The sequence below is a fragment of the Alligator sinensis genome, unplaced genomic scaffold, assembly GCF_000455745.1.
Source record: "Alligator sinensis unplaced genomic scaffold, ASM45574v1 scaffold5_1, whole genome shotgun sequence".
NCBI lineage: Eukaryota > Metazoa > Chordata > Crocodylia > Alligatoridae > Alligator > Alligator sinensis.
Window position 1 is genome coordinate 1,321,395 of NW_005842213.1, and position 19,130 is coordinate 1,340,524.

At 45.6% G+C, this 19,130-nt stretch overlaps 1 protein-coding gene across 1 annotated transcript in view; it reads left to right on the forward strand.

Moving 5' to 3' along the window:
* The window catches only part of BRSK2 (BR serine/threonine kinase 2), a 488,049-nt gene that overhangs the window by 401,527 nt on the left and 67,392 nt on the right, over positions 1–19,130 (forward strand). The window contains exons 9-10 of the mRNA XM_025207893.1: positions 3,251–3,397; positions 18,586–18,617. Coding sequence (XP_025063678.1) covers positions 3,251–3,397; positions 18,586–18,617 — 179 coding nt within the window. The remainder of the gene's footprint in view (positions 1–3,250; positions 3,398–18,585; positions 18,618–19,130) is intronic.

Sequence of the window (19,130 nt, forward strand, 5' to 3'; positions counted from 1 at the left end):
TCCCTGTCTCTCTTACCACTTCCTCCTTTCAAAACTATGGCAAAAAATTTGGCGCACTGCACATTGCGCAACACTTTAAATTCCCCAGCAGTAATTTGGCGTGCCACACTTTGCACGACACTAGGTTCAGCCCTCCTAGCTTTGGCCAACATCACCTCTAGCCCAGGTACTTTCATGAGCACCCCTGGTGTAAAAGGTAGCAACCCTACCCACACCAGATCAGACATCTGTCATATCACGGCCTTATATACACAGCCCTTCTTCCAACATATGGCACACATTAGTGTGTAAATATAAAATCCCCTGAAAAATTGAGTGTTGGGGTACTTATTAAAATGTTCAGAAGTTAGGGGGTACTTGCTACTTAAAAGGTTGAGAAACACTGCCCTAGGAGACCTTGGTTTCAGGTGCCTTTCACTTGGAGGGGCTTTGAACCTGTATCTCTCTGATATTTTAGCATAGGGCTCTAATGCCAAGGCCACGGGTGAGATATTATTGAGTCCCTTCTTCAATCCTCCTTTTCAAGCTGAGCCACTGCACCTTTTATTTAATATTCAACAGATAAAAGGGATGGGGAACAGTGAAGAAGTTTCTGCCCTGTTGAAAGCAAGGGGCTAGGCTGGAGCAACCAAGATACATGGCTTTTTGCTGGGTAGAATTTTGTGACTTAATCCTGCCCATCCTACCCAGCATAGCTATGCACTTGCCCAGCCAGCATGCAGCCTCCTGTACATGCTCAGTTGTTGCGTGGCTCTGGTGCATCCATGCTGTGTAGGCACTACAGTTGCAAACTGCGTAAGTGCCTTACGCAGTTGGAAAACTGCCATTTGGGCACATAAAGGGTAATATTACACTCTAATTCTTTCCAGGCTGCTCAAATGTACTACATTAAAGCTCATCTCTGGCTCAGATAAAGGCTCATTATTTCTAACTTGCTCTGAGCTCCCATGATGATATGAATCCCCCAAACCGGGAAAAATGTAGCTACACTGGAAATCACTTCCTTTTTGTTTGGTTATGAAAGTGTCCCTATGGGGTCTCTAAGGAACAGGTAGTTTACACTCATACAAGGAAGAAGTAGGCTATCATATGCAAGAAATGGGTTAGATTTAATATGCATGTGTAATTACATTTTTATTTGTATTAGTTCAAATATTTTATTTGTATCAGGTTAAAGTATTTGACCCAAATTCTGACATCCTTGTTTAGTTACTCTTAAAGCTATTCAGGAATTTTTCAATTCAACTTTTTTTGTGAGAAAAAAACATTTTTGTGGGAGTTGGTATTGCTGAATTTTGACTCGAGCAATTTTGAAAAATGCTTCAGATCGTCAGTGTGTTTTCTTTTCAGAATTTAAGTTGATTGTTGTAAAAAAGTGGTCAAAATCAAAAGAAAGCTTTCTGAAATCATTTAAATTAAATGTTTGGAGTGACTTGAACTATTTTTTCCTATTATTTTTTTATTCAGATAATTTTTTAAGCTTTCAGATAGCCACCCTAATTTGGGATAGGAAAAGTTTTAGATATCTCAAAAACCAAGCCTTGCCCTGCCCTATTACTGAGTTCTTAAGAAGACATTTGAAGAGGTATACCAGGACTTATGAAGGAGTAAGGAACTGATGATTTCATGTTTTGAATCTATAGGAAAATCTAAAGCAGGAAGGATAACTGGCCATGCACTGTAAGAATAAATTCTCCTTTTCCTGGAGGATTCTCTTCTCTTGTACTCCACTGTCTTTAAAAAATGCCTTGGTTTATATTTGGAAATAAACCTGACTCTGGAAAACAATTGAAAGAAGCCCATCATTTATGCTGAGAACAGAGCACTCAGTGAATTATATCAGGACTAATACTCTCAAAAAGTGTTGGATCATAATAGCGGTTGTTAATAAAAGGCCCTTAATTTTTTACCTCCAGGAAATGTTGCAAAGCAGTCTCACTAACTTTATTGTGAATTATTCTATATTAGCCAAAGTACCAAACTCTCAGTATAGTTTTTATTTGAAGTCCAGGACACAAAGAACTGGATGAATTATGAGACTGGTAATGTATTATGGGGCCTTTTGCTTCTAGACCAGTAGCTGGAACAAATGTAGGGTGATAGCATCCATTGGCTTTTACCATTAGTTTGGCTTTGGTAGATTCTGTAAATAAAGTCAGTAGTTTCTGGATATTACATACAAAATATTAACATACACAAGGTCTACATTGACTGAAATAAATACAACACAAACACTGAAAATGTTGAAAATGTGGCAGTAACTGAGGACCTGCCACTCCCACAGACTTTAATGCAATATAAGGAAACTCATTGCCTAGCAAGATACAGCCTTTAACTGGGGGAGAATGTCTTTCATGAGAGACATCCTCGGGTGAGAAATAAGGTTATAATAAAAAATATCATAGGTTTATCCAGCTGGGCTTTCCTTTGAAGTTAAGGTGGTTGATTTTGATCTTGCAATAAGGGATAGATCTTTTGCTTCTTTTTCTGACAAGATTGTGTTCTGCTGGTGATGGAAATTTCATCTCAAAAAGCTCTAAGAAATATCATGGAAGAAGGCAGTGAGCAATAGCATTTGGTGGACAGTATGAAATAATAACCTTAGTGTGGAAGCTGGACAGTCCAAGTCAGAGAGGCTGAATGTCCTTGTTTCTTTAGAAGTGATGCACACAGATGCTACTGGTTTGCATTTTTTCCGGCTATTTCATTCCATTGCTCCATTTAGATGGGTTCTTTTTCCCCTTTAAAAGTCTCTCATATGCCCCTTGCTCCGCTCTTGATGTTTGGAATAAATATGTCCAAGGAAAATTAGAATTAAGGAGCTGATAAACATTGCTGTAGTCAGAGTATGCCCAAGAGGACTGCTGAGAGATCAAAGGCTTGAGACTGTTACCAAACATTGAGCTGAATTTAAGTGGATCACTGTATCTTTGGTAAATTTGCCTAAGAAGGCAATATCCCATTTTGTATTATCTTTTATTTGGTTACTTATTTGCTAATAAAAAATTTAATAGAAAAAGCTGTGTCTCATGCTTTGTTTTCCATGTTGGAGAAAATTAAGCAACACTAAGAAATTATCTTCTTTTGGTGAGGAAAAATATGCTTCGCTTGTTATAGTACGGTGTGAAGTAATACATCTTTCTTTCTTCCTCTCTTTCTTGACATTTGGCTCAATTTTTCTCTTTTGCCCTTCTCCTATTTTCCTTTCCTTCCTCTCCCCCTTACCGTTCCCACTATTGTGTCCCTGCAGGGTGCCCTGCCATTTGACGATGACAATTTGCGGCAGCTCTTGGAAAAGGTGAAGCGCGGAGTGTTCCACATGCCACATTTTATCCCCCCGGACTGTCAGAACCTCTTGCGGGGGATGATTGAAGTGGATGCCTCGAAACGTCTCACGGTAAGGGCAGGCAAGGTTCCTTGGGTGAATTTGATATCTTTTATTAGACCAACCCAAATAGTTGGAGAATATTTATTAAGCAAGCTTTCGGGTTCAAAAACCCTTTGTCAGGCTAAGGAAGTTTCAGCAGTTGGTGTGTGCTCTTCCTGGATTTGCTTCCATCAGGTGACTAGAGCATTAGCAGGACTTTCCATCTCTATACGTATGTTTGAGTTTCCTCCAGATCTTCCCCACCTTGTGTTTATTTTTGCACAGTTCAAGTAGCTCTATTCTCCACTGCTGCTGACAGGCCTCTCTCCCTGGAGCATGAACAAAGGGAGGTAGATGAAGGTTTATAGGATAATCTGACTGTCTTTCTTTTTAAAAAATGTTGCGGGCAGTTTATGTTTTGTTTCCACTCTGGTCCTTCATGTAGAAATGGATTCCTCTAGTAGAAATCTATTCCTTCATAGATGGAGTACATTTTGGAGTCAGCCTGTACGCTCTGGTACCCCAGACTGGCAGAGGGTTTTGTGCCAAGACTGCTCTTCCCCACCTTCCTTTCCTAGGTGTCCCCATCTTTTGCATTTCTGACTGAAGATATATATGCTCTATAGTTTCATAGTGCTTAGGGTCAGAAGGGACCTAAACAGATCATCGGGTCCAACCCCCTGCCCCAGGCAGGAAGGAGTGCAGGGTCATAACACCCCAGCCAAATATCTGTCCAGCTTCTTCTTGAAGACCCCCAAGGTAGGAGAGAGCATCACCTCCCTTGGGAGCCCATTCCAGAGCCTGCCAGCCCTAACTGTAAAGTAATGTCTCCTGATGTCCAGCCTGAACCTGCTCTCTAACAATCTGTGGCCATTATTCCTAGTAAGCCCAGGTGGTGCCCAGGGGAACAGTGGTGCCCGGGGGAACAGAACCTCCCCCAATTCCTGCTGGTCCCCCTGGTGAGTTTGTAAATGGCCACCAGATCCCCTCTCAGCCTTCTCTTGTGGAGGCTGAATAGATTCAGGCCCTTTAGCCTCTCCTCGTAGGGCCTGCCCCGCTGCCCCTTGACCATGCGAGTGGCCCTCCTCTGGACCCTCTCAACCCTATGTTACCCTCCAGACCCTCTGGACCCTATGTTAAGTAGTCTCCTTTCTTTCAGGATACACTGCCTTCTGTCCTGGACCCTGCATGCTGTCCTCTGCCAGCATGAATAACAAATGTTTGGAACTGTGTTTTCCAGACTCTTTAGACTTTGTGTTGTATCTTTGTGCACCTTGTGCCCTAGGTACCTCATGCTGAGTCCCCCAAAATACTCCATCTAAGATTAATCCCACCACCATCTGAGACCCTAGAGCTTGAGTGCACTGCAGTGATGATATCCTGCATTGACATCATCTTAAAGCTCCTTGGGTAATTTGAAAATGTAAAAGTCAAAATAATTTTAAAAAGCAAGATTGCCTGGTATTCAGTGGAGGTTTCTGGCTTTATGGGCATTTTTGCCCTTGTAAATCATATCATCAGGATCTGATGATGTTTTTATACAAACTTATGCTTTCAGATTCTGAGTTGGGGGTATAAAGAAATGTAAATTTAAAATTCCTCCTGGTTCTTCTTTCTGCAAAAATATTTATAAATTAACTCACAGATGAGCACTTGGCGTCTCTGCTGGGACTGTAACAGCAGCATGAGTCTGCACTAGATGGTGGTGATTTGGGGATGCAGATACCAGTCTTCCAGGAAGTGAACTGAACCTTCCTCCCTGCCTCACTTTGGAATGCTGCCCAGTGCCGGCACTGTGGGCTTTGAGTCTCACTGGCCATGTCTACACAAGACGTTGACTGTGCAGTAGCTCACAGGTGAAAAGTCCAGAGTGTCATTTTTAATAACCCAAACCAGGAATTTCCCAAGGAAGTTGCATTCTAGTAAAAGAGAACATTTTATCAAATAAAAAATATACGTTGAAAAGCTCAGTTTTCCCCAATTTTTTTTTTTAAGAATATCTTTTTAACTTTTTCAAGTTTTTCATGAAATTCCATATGTTTGAGACTTTAATTATGAGTGTTTTCTAAACGGTAATCAAAGCTTTTTATTTACTGCAATTTGGTCCTCCGTGTGCAAAATTTTGCTGATGTTTCGGAGGTTTTCAACAAAAAATATGGAAAAAATGGGAAATACAGTATTTTAAAGAAAAAAAATGGGTTCCAAACTACCTTGAAAGAAGACCAATTTAAAAATATTGAATTTTTGCACAAATTATTCATAGCCCTACTCTATGAGACCCTGGTTCTGTCCCACCAAATTCAGAGGGACCCAAAGGAAGATGGTTTCATTAGCATAAGTACTGACTTAGACTGGGCAGTCCTAGCTTCCATTCCTTGTTTTGACATAGACTTTCTTAATCAACTTGGGCATGTCACTTTACTTCTCTGTGCCTCAGTTCCCTGCCTATAACATAGTTAACACTGCTTCCCTACTTTACTGGGCTATTTGGAGGAAAAATATTCTAAAGATGGTGAAACATACATGGATTTATGTGGTGGGAGCCATTATGACCAAGGATCCTAGTTTTCTCTGATAAAAAATTATCCCCAATTTTTGGATAAAAGAAAGTAACCCCAAATCCACATTTTTCTATGATTAAAATGAACCGCCACTAATATATAGATATATATATTATGGTATTTCATTTTAATCACAGAAAAATGGGGATTTTGAGTTACTTTTGAATTTGAAAATTGGGGATTTTTTTATCAGAGAAAACCAGGATCCCTGATTATGACAAATACCCAGTTCAACACCAATTCAACCTTAATAGTGAACAGCATGCTATCTTGTTTTCTACTTATAGAAGTCTTCAGCTTGTTTAGCAGCTATAGAATAAGCAAGTAGGGCTGGAAGGGCCCTCACAGGCCCCCTGCCCAAGGCAGGATTATCCCATCCCAACCAGGACTAAATCATCCCAACCAAGTGTGTGTCCAACCTGCTCTTGAAAATTTCTAGGGCTGAAGATTCCACAAAGTCTCTAGGAGCCTGTTCCAATGCTTGGCCACCCTCACAGTCAGAAATTTCCTCCTAATTTCCATCCTAAATTGCCTCTGCTGCTGTTTGAGGCCATTGTTCCTACTCCTGCCCCTACAGCCATAAAGAAAAGCCCATCTGCATCCCCTCTGTAGTTGTCCTGCAGGTATTTCAAGACTATTATTGAATCCCTCCTCAGTCTTCTCTTCTGACTAAATAACCCTGGCTCCTTCAACTTTTTCTTATAAGTCATGCTTCCCATGTTTCTAATAATTTTCGTTGCTCAGCATTGGACTCTTTCCGAACTGTCCACATCTTTCTTGAAGTATGGGGTCCAAAACTGGACACAGTACTTCAGGTGAGGCCTCACAAGTGCAGAATAGATCATATTACTGTTGGTTTATATTCAGCACCATTGGTTCATATTCAGCTTATGGTCTATTCTAACCCACAGGTCTTTTTCTGCAGTACTGCAGCTTAGTCAGTCTGTATTTCTACATGCAGTTATTCTGTCCCAAGTGCAGGATTTTGCACTTATCCCTGTTGAATTTCATTTGCTTGATTGTGAACCATTTTTCCAGTTTACCCAGGTCATTCTGGGTCCCAGCCCTGTCTTCCAAAGTGTCTGCAACTCCACCCAGATTGATGTCATCCACAAATTGCTAAATATGCACTCAATTCCACAGTCCAAATCATTACTGAAAGTAGTAAACAATACCAGACACAGGACAAACCCTGGGGAATCTCACTTGATATTTCCTCCCAACTAGACATTGAGCTACTAATAACTACTTTTTGAGTACAATGATCCAACTAGTTATGTATCCACCTTACAGTACTTTAGTCTATATTTCCTTAGCTTGTTAATGAGAATGTCATGGGAATCCACACAGATCTGAGCAATTCAGATGTTCCTATTTTACTCACAAAGACCCAGACCTAGTGAATTGAGGGCAATGAACTAGCACTTCTCTTACTTTAAAAGGTTAGTTTTAGGGAACATAATTCACGAAAGACATAGACAAATTAGAAAGAATCAGTTATGATTTGGAGAGGGGGATTCATCTCACAGTTAGCAAATTTGAAGGTGACACTAAGCTGGGTGGAGCTGCACACAATTTAGAGGATAGGACAAGGATTCAGAATGACCTGGATAAACTGAAGATATGATCCAAAAATCAATGGAATCAAATTCAGTAAAGACAAGCACAAAGTCCTGTACTTAAGATGGTATAAACATATCCACAAATACAGACTGTAAAATGACTGGCTTGGACCCGGGGGTTATAGTGGACTGTAACCTGAGCCAACAGTGTGTGGTTTTTGCAAAAAGAACCTGTATCGTACTGGGCTGTATTAATAGGAACATTTCTTGCAAACCAACAGAAGTGACTCTTTCACTCTCTGGGGCACTGGTAAAATCTCACCTGGAGTCCTGAGTCCAGTTTGAGCACCGTATTTCAAGAAAGACATGGATAAATTAGAAAGAGTTCAGCAGAGAGCAGCAAAAATGATGAAAGGGCTAGGAAACGTCTATTGTCTGTGGCTGCAAGGGACAGGACAAGAAATAATAGGCTTAAATTGCAGCAAGGGAAAATTAGGTCAAGTATTAGGAAGAACTTTCTCATTATGAATTGGTTAAGCTTTGGAACAGATTACCTACAGACATTGGTAGTTTCTAAGGGCAGGATAGAAAAACACTTGGTTGAGATAGTTTGGACCAGGGGTGCTTAACCCCTGGCCTGCAGTTCAGGTCCAGCCCCTGACAGTGTCTTCTGGCCTGCAAGATGGGGAGCAACATGGGCTGTGGTCCTACACACTAGACTGGACATGCATGATCTGCTTTCTGGTACGTGGGGCCAGGTAGAGGTGGCTCGGGGACCCAGGTCCCAGTCCCGGTGCATGGGGGCAGGTGGGGTCAATGTGGGGTCCTATGGCCTGATCCCAGTGCCCAGACCCAATTCAGGCAAGCAGGCCTAATCCTGGTGTCTAGGGTAAAATCTAGCCTGCAGGGCCAGAAGCTTGAGCACCACTGGTTTAGACAGCAAAGGGGGCAGGCAATGGGACAGCAGAGGAGCCAAATAGAGGCAGCACAGGATCCTGGGACTTGTTCCTGGAGTGTGGGGCCAGGCAGAGGCTCTGGGTCTCAATCCTGGCATGTTACACCAGGCAGAGGCAGACTGAGATCCCAGGGCCCAATCCCAGCACACAGGCACCAGCCAAAGCCATGTGGCGCCCGATCTTGCCATGCAGACCCAATCCCAGCACATGGGGCCCAATATGGCCCATGGACTGGTACCATGCCATTCATTGGGCCCAAGGTACCAAAAGGCTGAACAGCACTGCTTCAAATGGTAGAGGACAGGCAGAGGTTGGCTCAGGTGACCTCCTGAGATCCACTCCAGCCCTGCTTTCCTATAATTCTGGGCTTCTGTAGTTGGGGCTGACTGGATGTTTGGGATCGTTTACTGCAGCAAAGTGCATGCCCAAGAGGAGGAGAAGGGAGGCCCATGTCTTTCCAGAGTGACTTGCTCCTAAGTCTGATCAGAAAGCAAAGCTATTATTTCAATTTTTAAAAATATTTTGTTTGTAGTACTTGTTTATGTTAACGCTCCTGCTCTCATTACTGTGAGAGCTGAAAAACTGATCAGGAAAAGTTCATCCTTCTGCTGTCCCCCTCCCTTTCATAGATGGTCGTGTGGGTAGGCTCTTAAGCAAAGGTTTAATTTCTCTCGGCCTCAGTTCTCTATTTCTAATATGGGAGTAACTATCTCACTGGTTTAAGCTCTAAGAAATAACATGGAAGAGGGCAGTGAGCAATAGCATTTGGTGGACGGTATGAGATAATAACCTTAGTGTGGAAGCTGGACAGTCCAAGTCAGAGAGGCTGAATGTCCTTGTTTCTTTAGAAGTGATGCACACGGATCCTACTAGTTTGCATTTTTTCCAGCTATTTCATTCCATTGCTCCATTTACTGGTTTATTTAAAATATAAGTGCTTTAGAGCGTGGAGTGCCTCTTTCTGTGGGTTTGTACAGTACCAAGCGAAGTACAGCTCTGATTCATGTCGGACTCTCTAGATGATCCCATATTACAAATAATATTAATTAGTATTAATAATTATTAATTACAATAATTATAGTATGTCAGCAGTACTTTCTTCTCCTTTCACTTTGCATTCTATTTGGCTATGAAAATCTCTCAGAATGACACAACTGGTGTAAGGTTTGAACATAGAACTGTTCTTGAATGAAGATGGCTCTTGATAAATGAACTGGCCTGACAAATGGGTTGACTTAGAGCAAACAGACCACACTCAAAATAGCACAGCGTAGAGACGAGTCAAACCAGCAGCCTCTGTATGAATGCCCACAAATATCATGGGAGAGTTTGTATCTGGAGCAGAGCTTTTTAGCTTGGCCCATCACTATGCCAAGGCAGCTGCTCTGTTGAGGCCACTGCTTGTCATGCTGCCAATATTGTCCCATTGTTTCCTTGTGGTCCCCCATCTGCCTGTCTACAGCCATCTGTTGTTTCCTGACTCATACTTAGACTGAAAGCTCTTTGGGGGAGCTTTCAGTCTTTTTCGTTCTGAGTTTGTACAGTGCCTAGCACAATGGGATTCTGGCCCAGGAGCAAGGCTCCTAGGCACTGCTTGAGTTCAAATAAATAATATCCATTGGATTCATTTTGTCCCAAAGCTTTCACACTGGGAATTAGCCCCCTCTCCTTCCAGGGCCATCATTTGAGCTTCAGGAAGCCTCCACTGTCTCTGTGCATGTGCACCGTATCTGCGCCTGCTTTTTGTTGTTTCAAAGCCAGCATCATGTGGCCATTGCCTGCAGTGGTTGAGAGATAGGGGGAAGCAGAATTTTTACAGCCTCCATAAAATGGCATTAAATTTGGCAAACCTCTGTGCAAACAGTGAGAAAACCCTCTGGGAAAGGCTGTTAAATAGCCTTCATCGCTTAAATGCATTTAAACCTTGTGTTTAAAGGAAGACAGGAGGAGTGAGATTGGCTCCCACAATGGATCACCCTCCTTTACACTGCATAGTAAAAAAGCTACAGACATCTTGTCAAAACCAATCGCCCTTCCATAACCCCTCCTGTCACTTTAATGCAGATGAAAAGCAACAAAGCATTAATTAATTACCTGAAAAAAGCAGTGAAGATGTTGGCAGCAGCAAGCACACTTGCACAGTATTATATTAACATTTCAATGCAATTACATTCAAATCAGTATAGACATTGGTTTTGCAGAGTACTCTTCATACCTGAGATATCCCAAAGGGCTTTTCACTAATGATTTTAATTATTTTAATACAGGTAGTGCTGCTGTTGTGTGGGCAAACAGTTGTCATTGTGCAGTCAGCAAGAGCTGTCACACACTCTTGTATCTATTTTTATGGGGCAGTCCACTTTTTGTAAAGGCCGTGGGATCTTTCACATAATCTGGAATGGCTAACAGAGACAGGCAGAAGGGACTTCAATTTAATGGCTCAACTGAAGGAGCCTGAAGATGCTTTGACTAGGACATGAACTTGTGACTCCTTGCTCTGTCTTGGAGACTGACATGCTGTCGCCTCAACCATACTGACATTTTTGCATATCACAGACACGAGAGGACAGCCAACACACTGGGTGTGTCTACATGTGGGCATTTAATGTGCATTTGCCCTATTTAAGGCACATTAAAGGTACATGTCTACACATGTGTGTCCTTAATGTGCCTAAAAAATGGTGATTTTAGGCTAATCATGCCTAAATTTGAGACTTGCATAAAGCAAGTACAAAATTTAGGCTCGATTATTTAAAGTGCCTTAACGCACATATAGGCACGTTAGTGCGCATTAATGCAGGGCCTTTAGTGCTGGGTCTGCCCAGCCACTAGGGGGCTGGCCAGAGCCCAGCCCCAGGGCACCTGGCTGGCTGCCTCTCCTGGTCCAGGGCTGGGCCATTCTCTGGCAGCCCCTAGCTGCAGTCTATAAAGGCCTCTAGCCACTGTGTGCCTTAGGGCACACATACCAGGAGCTTAGACAAGCATGTTGCTGTGTTCAGGAGCCCATCAGCCCACATGTGCCCCCCTGGGCAGGACCCAGGCAGCCTCTGCCAGTCCTGTCCCCTAGCTAGAGCTGCTCATTGACCACAGGGGAGTGTTGCAAAGGACTGCAGTCTGCTGCATCCCTTGCCCATGCCTGAGATTCCTCCCAAGGATGCTGCCCCTGCTCTCTATAGCAGCAGGGCCAGCATCTGCTTCTGCTCACCCCCAGTTCTGTCTCTTTGCAGGCACTGTGGTGAAGCACCTGTGTAGCAAGGGTCCCTGTCCCTGGTCGTGCCCCTGTCCTGGGTGCTGCTGGCAGCCCTCCAGGGTGGCATCGCAGGGACAGCCACGCAGGGGCCCAGACAGCTGGCATGAGCAGGTCCAGCACATCCTCCCCATCAAGCCCTGGCCCTGCCCATGTGCCCATGCCCATTCCAAGTGCCTGGAGCCCCAACTGGACTTAAGGCGAGGTGCACAACCATGTGGAGCTCTGGGACAGGCCCAACGTCCAGAGGCAGTTTGTGTGGGGTGGGCGCTTGAACACTCACATTTATGAGACCATTTCAACCAGAATGCTTGAACGAGGCCACTCCTGGATGGCGTAGCAGTGCTGCGTGAAGACCAAGGTCTTATGGGCATGGTGGGTGGCCATGACTTACATCAATTGTCGGTCCAGTTGTGCCTGTAAGACCATACCCTTTATATGGGAACTGACCTTCATTTGGTACCCTGGGAGACAGGCCACACCCCTACAGGTGCCATGAGCAGGGACAGCCTGCTCTCACCCACACCCCGCCCTGATGCCTCCAGTGATGCATCACTGGAGGACAGGAGCTTGGGCCTTCAGCACCCCACCCTGCCCACCTCCCTGGCTGCTGCATCCACTGGCAGCTTGTGGAGCCATGCCCAGCAGCTGCCTCACCCTCAGCTCAGCCCCACACACTGCCATGAGGAGCAGCCGGGCACACCACTGGTCACCAGCACCTGCACCTCATCCTTGGGGGGGCCCTGGCTGGGTGCTGGCCTGCTGCTCATCACAGGCTGTGGACACCGGATGCAGCCAGACACTGTTGCTGATAGAGAGCCCCGCACCAAGCTGCCAGCATCACCAGCTCTGAACATGTGGTAAGTCCTGTACTGAGGGCCCTCCCAGTCCCTGGCCCTGCTCTTCCCCTGCCCTTGGTCCCCCGCCCCTGCTCTCTGCCCCTGCTCCCTGCCCAGACCACCCGTACTCCCCTGGCCCCAGGTTCCCCCTCCACAGCACACAGAGAGGCAGGACACAGTTCAAAACTTTATTGAGCAGCCTGTGTCCCCACAGCTGGCTGGGCACAGGCCTCTCACATGGCAAGAAAGGCATCAATGCCAACAGCGATGTCCTCCTCAGCAGCAGGGGGAGGGATGTATAGCACTGTGACAGATAGCCCTCCAGGCAGTAGTGGAGGTTGCAGGGCAGCTTGGGCTTGCTCCCTACACTGTCATAGCTCAGGGTCCCAAACCAGGAGTGCTGGTGTGCCCAGGGCACCAGCAGAATCATCATCAGCAGGATGTAATGGCTCACACAGCCCTCCACCTGTACAAACAGCTCATCATGCACCGCCCAGGACACACACAACAGTGGCACACTCAGGGTGCACTGGCAGTGCAGGGGAGAGGGTTGGCCCTGGGGCACCTCCCTGGAGAGGCCCCCTGTGGAAAGGTGGGGGCACCACCAGCCCTTCACCCCAGTTGTCCGGGAGCCCCCCACACCCTGAGCCTGGGCACCGTGTGGTGGGCAGCAGTGCAACAGAGTTTTTGGCCCCTGTCTGGAGCTGCCAGCAGCCTAGTCTGGCCCTCCCTGGAAAGGGGGCAGGGGAGGCAAGTTGCCTCTGGCCAGTAGCCTGCTGGCCCCAGGAAAGCAAGCAGGGCTCAAGGACTCAGCTGGTGGCCGCCTGGGCCCAGCCCTACCCAGACAGCTTACCATGGTCCCTGGGCACCCACACAAAGCCAACCTACAATCTGAGGCCGGGCAGTGCAGCACCTTGGGCGCAGAGCATCTTATCTCTACAATGTTGCAAACTCACATAAAAGCTTTCTGTCTCTTGCCTCTGCAGGGTCAACATCTGGATGCAGGAGAGAGTCTGCAGGGCACTGGGGGAGTGCCGCAGCAGGGTTGCTGCCACCCACTGCTGGAGTTGCCCAGACATGCCAACTGTGCTAGCAGCACACCAGGGACTGAACCCTCTGGCTCCAGCAGCAGGTGGCAGCAGTTGACAACTAGGTGGTGTGAGAGCAGGCTTGGCAGCAGGTGCAGGAGCTGGCATGGCAGGATGAGGACATTACACAGGAGACTGCCTACAAGGAAGCATGGGACCCAGTACAGCAGGTGCACTGGGCCCTACAGCAACTAGCCAGTCAGGGCCCCTGGGTCCTGCCTGCTGCCCCACAGCAGGCCCCCACCTGGGTCTGGGAGGAGGGCTTCCACCACCTCACACCTGCAGGAGCCCCTAGCATTCACCACAGACCCTGGACCCACAAGGGAACTGCCACAGCCAGGTGCTGGCTGCCTGCTGCTGGGTTATGTGCTGTGAACGCTCCCACCCCACAGCTCCCCACTCTGGGACTCAGACAAAGACCGAGACTGCTGTATATAGTTTTCAGTGTTTGGGAGGAGTGTTTTTATTGTTGACAGGTGGGGAGGATGGTGGAGAGGCTGTGTGTGTCAGGGAGGGAGGAGGAAGTGGCTCTGTTGGCTGAGGAGTAAGGTGTGGGGGATGGGGGTGCAAGGGGAATAAAGGTTTTCATTACAAATATGTGTGCGTCTTGGAATGGTGCTTGGGGGTGGGCAGGGGGTAGGGAGTGTGTGAATGGCGTGGTAGATGCGTCGACCCACTGATCATCATCCCATTCCTGCAGCAGGATGCACTTTCAACAGTGCTGGCTGATTTAGCGGGCCCAGAGGAGGTATGGCTGGTGGGACAGGAGTGCGGTAGTGTCCTGGAGCCCATGGTTGCTGGGGCTGGCAGCAGAAGCTGTGCAGCAGCGGGGGCCCTGGAAGGCTGTGTACCAATCGTCCAACAGGTGGCTGGAGAAGGTGTGGAAATCGAGCGGCACTGGGTGGCTGAGTGGCAGGCGCATGGAATGGCGGTGGGTGAGCAAGACAGCTGCATCAGCCCTGAGGAGCTGGGGACCCTGTCCCTGGGCTCTAGGGCCAGGATCTGGGACAGGCAGGGCTGGGAAGTGCAGCTGCAGCAGGAGCAGAGCAGACACATGCTGCCTGTGTCTGCCATGCTGCTTCTCTGACACAGGAAGCATCACCTTAGAGGTCACAGAATGGAGGGTGTGCTTTCAAGATGTCTGCTGGGTGTTGGCAGCTGGCTCCAGCTTCAACATAGCTGCCAAGTGCTGGCAGCCATGTGTCTGGAGTCTGGAGTTCCCCCCCCAGTGGCCACAGGGGCACATGGCAAGGCTGCACAGACCTGGGATTAAAGTTAGTCCCAAATCCCACCACATGTAGACACCTGCCAAAAAATGCTTAATGCTCATTAGCTTAACGCACATTAAATTTAAGCCCGCTTAAGTTCACGTGTAGACATGCCCACTGAGAGGCAGAGAAGAATGTGGAAGAGGCACATATGAAAAAGATTTGGACATAGCTTAGCTCTATCATTTATGCCTTGTCTGAAATCATTAATGGCTTCATCCCTCCATATGGTGTGCGCTATATACTAGGTCGAGTACTAGTGCTCTTTGGGGTGGCTTTCCTGTGTGAGATGGAAGTAATTACTACAATGTAAGGGGGCCTCCTCAAAAACCATACCCTAGGGTCTTACTATTTGCTAGAACTGGTGATTGGCTGTGTTAGAATCCTGTCCCAGAGAAAAGGGGGAAAAAAGAGAAGAGATACAAGCTGGACTGTCTCTTTAATCTGTTTGTACAGCACCTTGCACATTGGGTTTCTGGACCAAGGCTGGGGTTCCTAGGTTTAACCACAGTATGTGTAATATATAATACTAATGCATAATATTAATGCTTCCTGGGCACAGGTTCTCAATCCAGGTGGAATTCACCCATTGGTCCCAAGGTCATGATTACTTTCCCTTACCATATTGCTAAACTGGAAATGGATCATGGCTAAGTGAGTGGATATTTTTGGTGGTGAATGGAAGTGGGGCACAGCATGGAAAGGTGGCTGCATGCCACCCTCGGCCAGACTTTCCAGAATGAAAAGGTCAGAAGGACAAGAATGATTCTGCTCTTTTTAATCCCAAACACCTAAACTCCAGAGACTGAACAACACAGGGTAATACTGCAGGCCTACATATGCACTCTTCTCACCTGCACACAGACATGGCTGCTGCTTCTGCTTTATGATTATGAAATGGAGCCTGGGAAATCCAGTTGGGGCTTTTGCATGAGTGGGAATGTTACAACAGCAGGCTTAACCTTTGCTTCTGAGGTTTTGTCTACATTGCAGTCGGAGGAGTGATTGCAGAAGCGTAGACGTACCTGAGTTAACCTTAGTCTGGCCAGCTCAAGAACCAGGAGCAGGAAAGCCACCTGGTGGCTTAAGCTTTGAATCCATTTGTACCAGACTGCCCTGAGTAGACGCTTGGGCAGCTGTGATGCTAATGGTACCGCAGCTGGCCAGATGAAAGCAAGCTCAGGTGTACTTCCATATGCTCCCATGACTGCAGTGTGGATATGGCCCCAGTTCTGAAGGAGATTGTTCATAGCTCATCCTTCCCCTGCTGCCCTCCTGCCATGCTTTTCTAAGTCACATTTCCTTGTTTCTTTTATTCCAGAAAAAACCCTGTCGTGCTTAACAAATGATCTCATAAAGACTCAGCCACAGCTATGCTGAGATTTCCAGGGCGAGCTGTTGTTATATAATGGACAGACACATTTGATTCCTCTCTCTCTCTCTTTACGTTGGTCTCTGCCTCTGAGCGTCTGTCTGTCCCTCTCTGCTTTTGGCTTGCCAGTTCCCATTAGTCTGGAAATGAAGTGGAAAGCAATAAGAGTGGGACAGCTGTCTCCGTTCTTGCTGACCGGTTTAATGGGCCTCAAATTTCCTCTTACAGCCATTAGCACTTGAGTTTCCTTCCAGCTCTCCCTCCAGCCTTTCGCTATCGTGCTGTACCAGCCCATGTGTGCACGCAGCAAGTGCACACGTTGCACAACACATGCACAAAGGTTCCTGTCTTGGCACCCAGGAATGGTCCTTTTCTTCTGGGATCGTGCTGCAGACACAAGCTTAGAAAGGTTTTACTGCAAGGGTTTATATGAACTGGAGTTGTCCTCTCTCTGCATCAGGGAGAAGAGTTCTGTATGGACATTTTTTGTCTTTGTTTTTCCCCATCCTTGTAGAAATGTGTTCCCACCATGAAACAGTTTCTGGGTCTTGCCTACTGTAGGCAGACATTGCTACTGTCAAACTTTACTAGTTGGCCCATTCTTCTCTGTACACATCATTGTCCATTTAGCACTCAGTCATAGCAGCATTGTTCCATCATCCTCCTATAAGGAATGTAGGACTGGAGTGGAAATGGTGGAGGCCCACTGAGGAAACTGGTGTATGCACCATAGGTGCCAGGGTCGTAAGTATTATTACCATAGCACACAATCTCACTTCACTTTGCCTCCATGAAGCTGCTAAGATCTGATGTGGTCCATCAGGAGTGATTCATGGTAGAAGATCAGCCTGATGTTGTCATCACTTACTTCATCTTTTCTGAACTTGTCCCTCCTGTCCATTTTTCTCTCATGAAAAAAACTCCTGTTAAGAATATCAGACTTGCTATTGAAGTGGGAGCATCAGAAGGTCAAGAGACCTTGTATGTGTTGCTGTATAGGAAGGGACCTCAAGAGATCATCCAGTTCAACATCCTGCACTGAGATAGTATCAAGTATACTTCCGCCTTCCTTGACAGATGTATATCTAACCCAGTGATTCTCAGTCAAGGTGTCATGAGATCCATCTATGGGTGTTGCGGGTTGCTTCACAATGTTAGCACTGATAAGTGTGCAAACACCTCCACATGATTTACAAGATAAACCCAGAGATTTCAAATAGGAATCCATAGCACCAAAAATATATTGCTGGCCTACTGTGGTCTTTCTGAGTTCTTTGCAACAGAAGAGTTGCTCTAATATTTTTCCACAGTCAAAAAATAAGTGAAAGCTAAAAGCAAAAGCTAAGAGCTAGGCAGACATGATTATTTGGGTAAATCCGATATCTTTTATTGGACCAACTCAAACAGTTGGTCTAATAAGTAAACCTACCTGAAACCTACACCCCTGAAAGCTAAAAGCTGGCATTTTCCAAGGGGTGCTTTGCATCACACCACAAGTTTAAGAGAACCTGAGAACCACAGGTCTAACCTGTTCTTAAAAACCTCCAGTGAAGCTTGCTGCATCTCTTCTTGCAGTGTTTCACTACCCCAACAATATTTCCTAAAGTCCAACCTCAGACTTCTTTGCTGCAAATTAAGCTGATTTTCTTCTGGTCCTTCTTCAAGACTACTTTATAACAATCTTGTGTACATTGGAAAACTGTTATCAGGGCTTCCCTTAGTCTTTCATTCTAGATTAGTCTTCCCTTCCTTCAACCTTTCCATATAGGTAATGTTTACACAACCTGTTAGCATTGTTATTGCTCTCCTCCTGATTGCTTCCTGTTTGTCTGTGTCTTTCTTCAAATGTGGTGCCCCAAACTTGACATAGTACTCCTCCTCTAGGCTCAACGAGCACAAAGCAGAGCAGAATGTTTATCTCCTGTGTTGTAACCACAGCACTCCTAAATTAATACAACTTGGTATGAGCTGTACCTTTTCTGTAACCGCATTGCTATGTTAAATAGTATTTCGTTTCTGATCCACTGTAATAATAGATTCTTCTCTGCCATACTGTTGTCTACTCCAATATCCTCCATTTTCTATTTATACATTTGATTTCTGCTTACTAAGTTTAGCACTTTACACTTGCATCTATTGAATTTCTTTTCGGTTTCAAACCATTGCTCTTATTTGTCGAGGTCATTTTCAAATCCTGATTCTATCCTTCATAGTTTTGGTAACATTCTGGCAGCTGGGTGTCATCTGCCAGTGTTATAAGTCATAAAATGCACTTACCTGTTCTTTTTTTTCTGTACTAACTCCTTGTTTTCTCTTTCTTTTTAGCTAGAACACATTCAGAAACACATATGGTATATGTAAGTAACATTTTTTTAATCTTATATATTATCTTTAGTGTTATTGCTGTTGAAAGGGGAGCTGGTTCTCTAGAAATCTATGGAAGGGATAGAATGGGTATTGAATTCTGTTTCTCCACATGTTACAAAGAAAATGGTGGAACAGCCAGTGATGATGACTTTCCTTGCTGTGAATACAATTGCCTTTATGTAGATTCAGCTCAGGGACTTTCATATGTATAGGAACATCTGTGTGGCAACAGCTCCATTTAACCACAGGTCATCTTTCCAAACTATGAAATTGCTTTCTGAATACACTGCACCTAGGAAGATACTTCAGTGTGATAACAAGAGATGAGCATCTATGATTACTTGGTTTACAGGGAATCCCTAGTAAAAGCTTCTTGACTGCCAACGTTTTTTTGATTTCTTTCTGACTTTCATGGGTTTCCTCCAAAGATGGGGAATAATAAGAGATATCTTTAGAAAAGAAGCTGTATTGCATGATAATGAAGGACCACCTGGTCCCTCTTT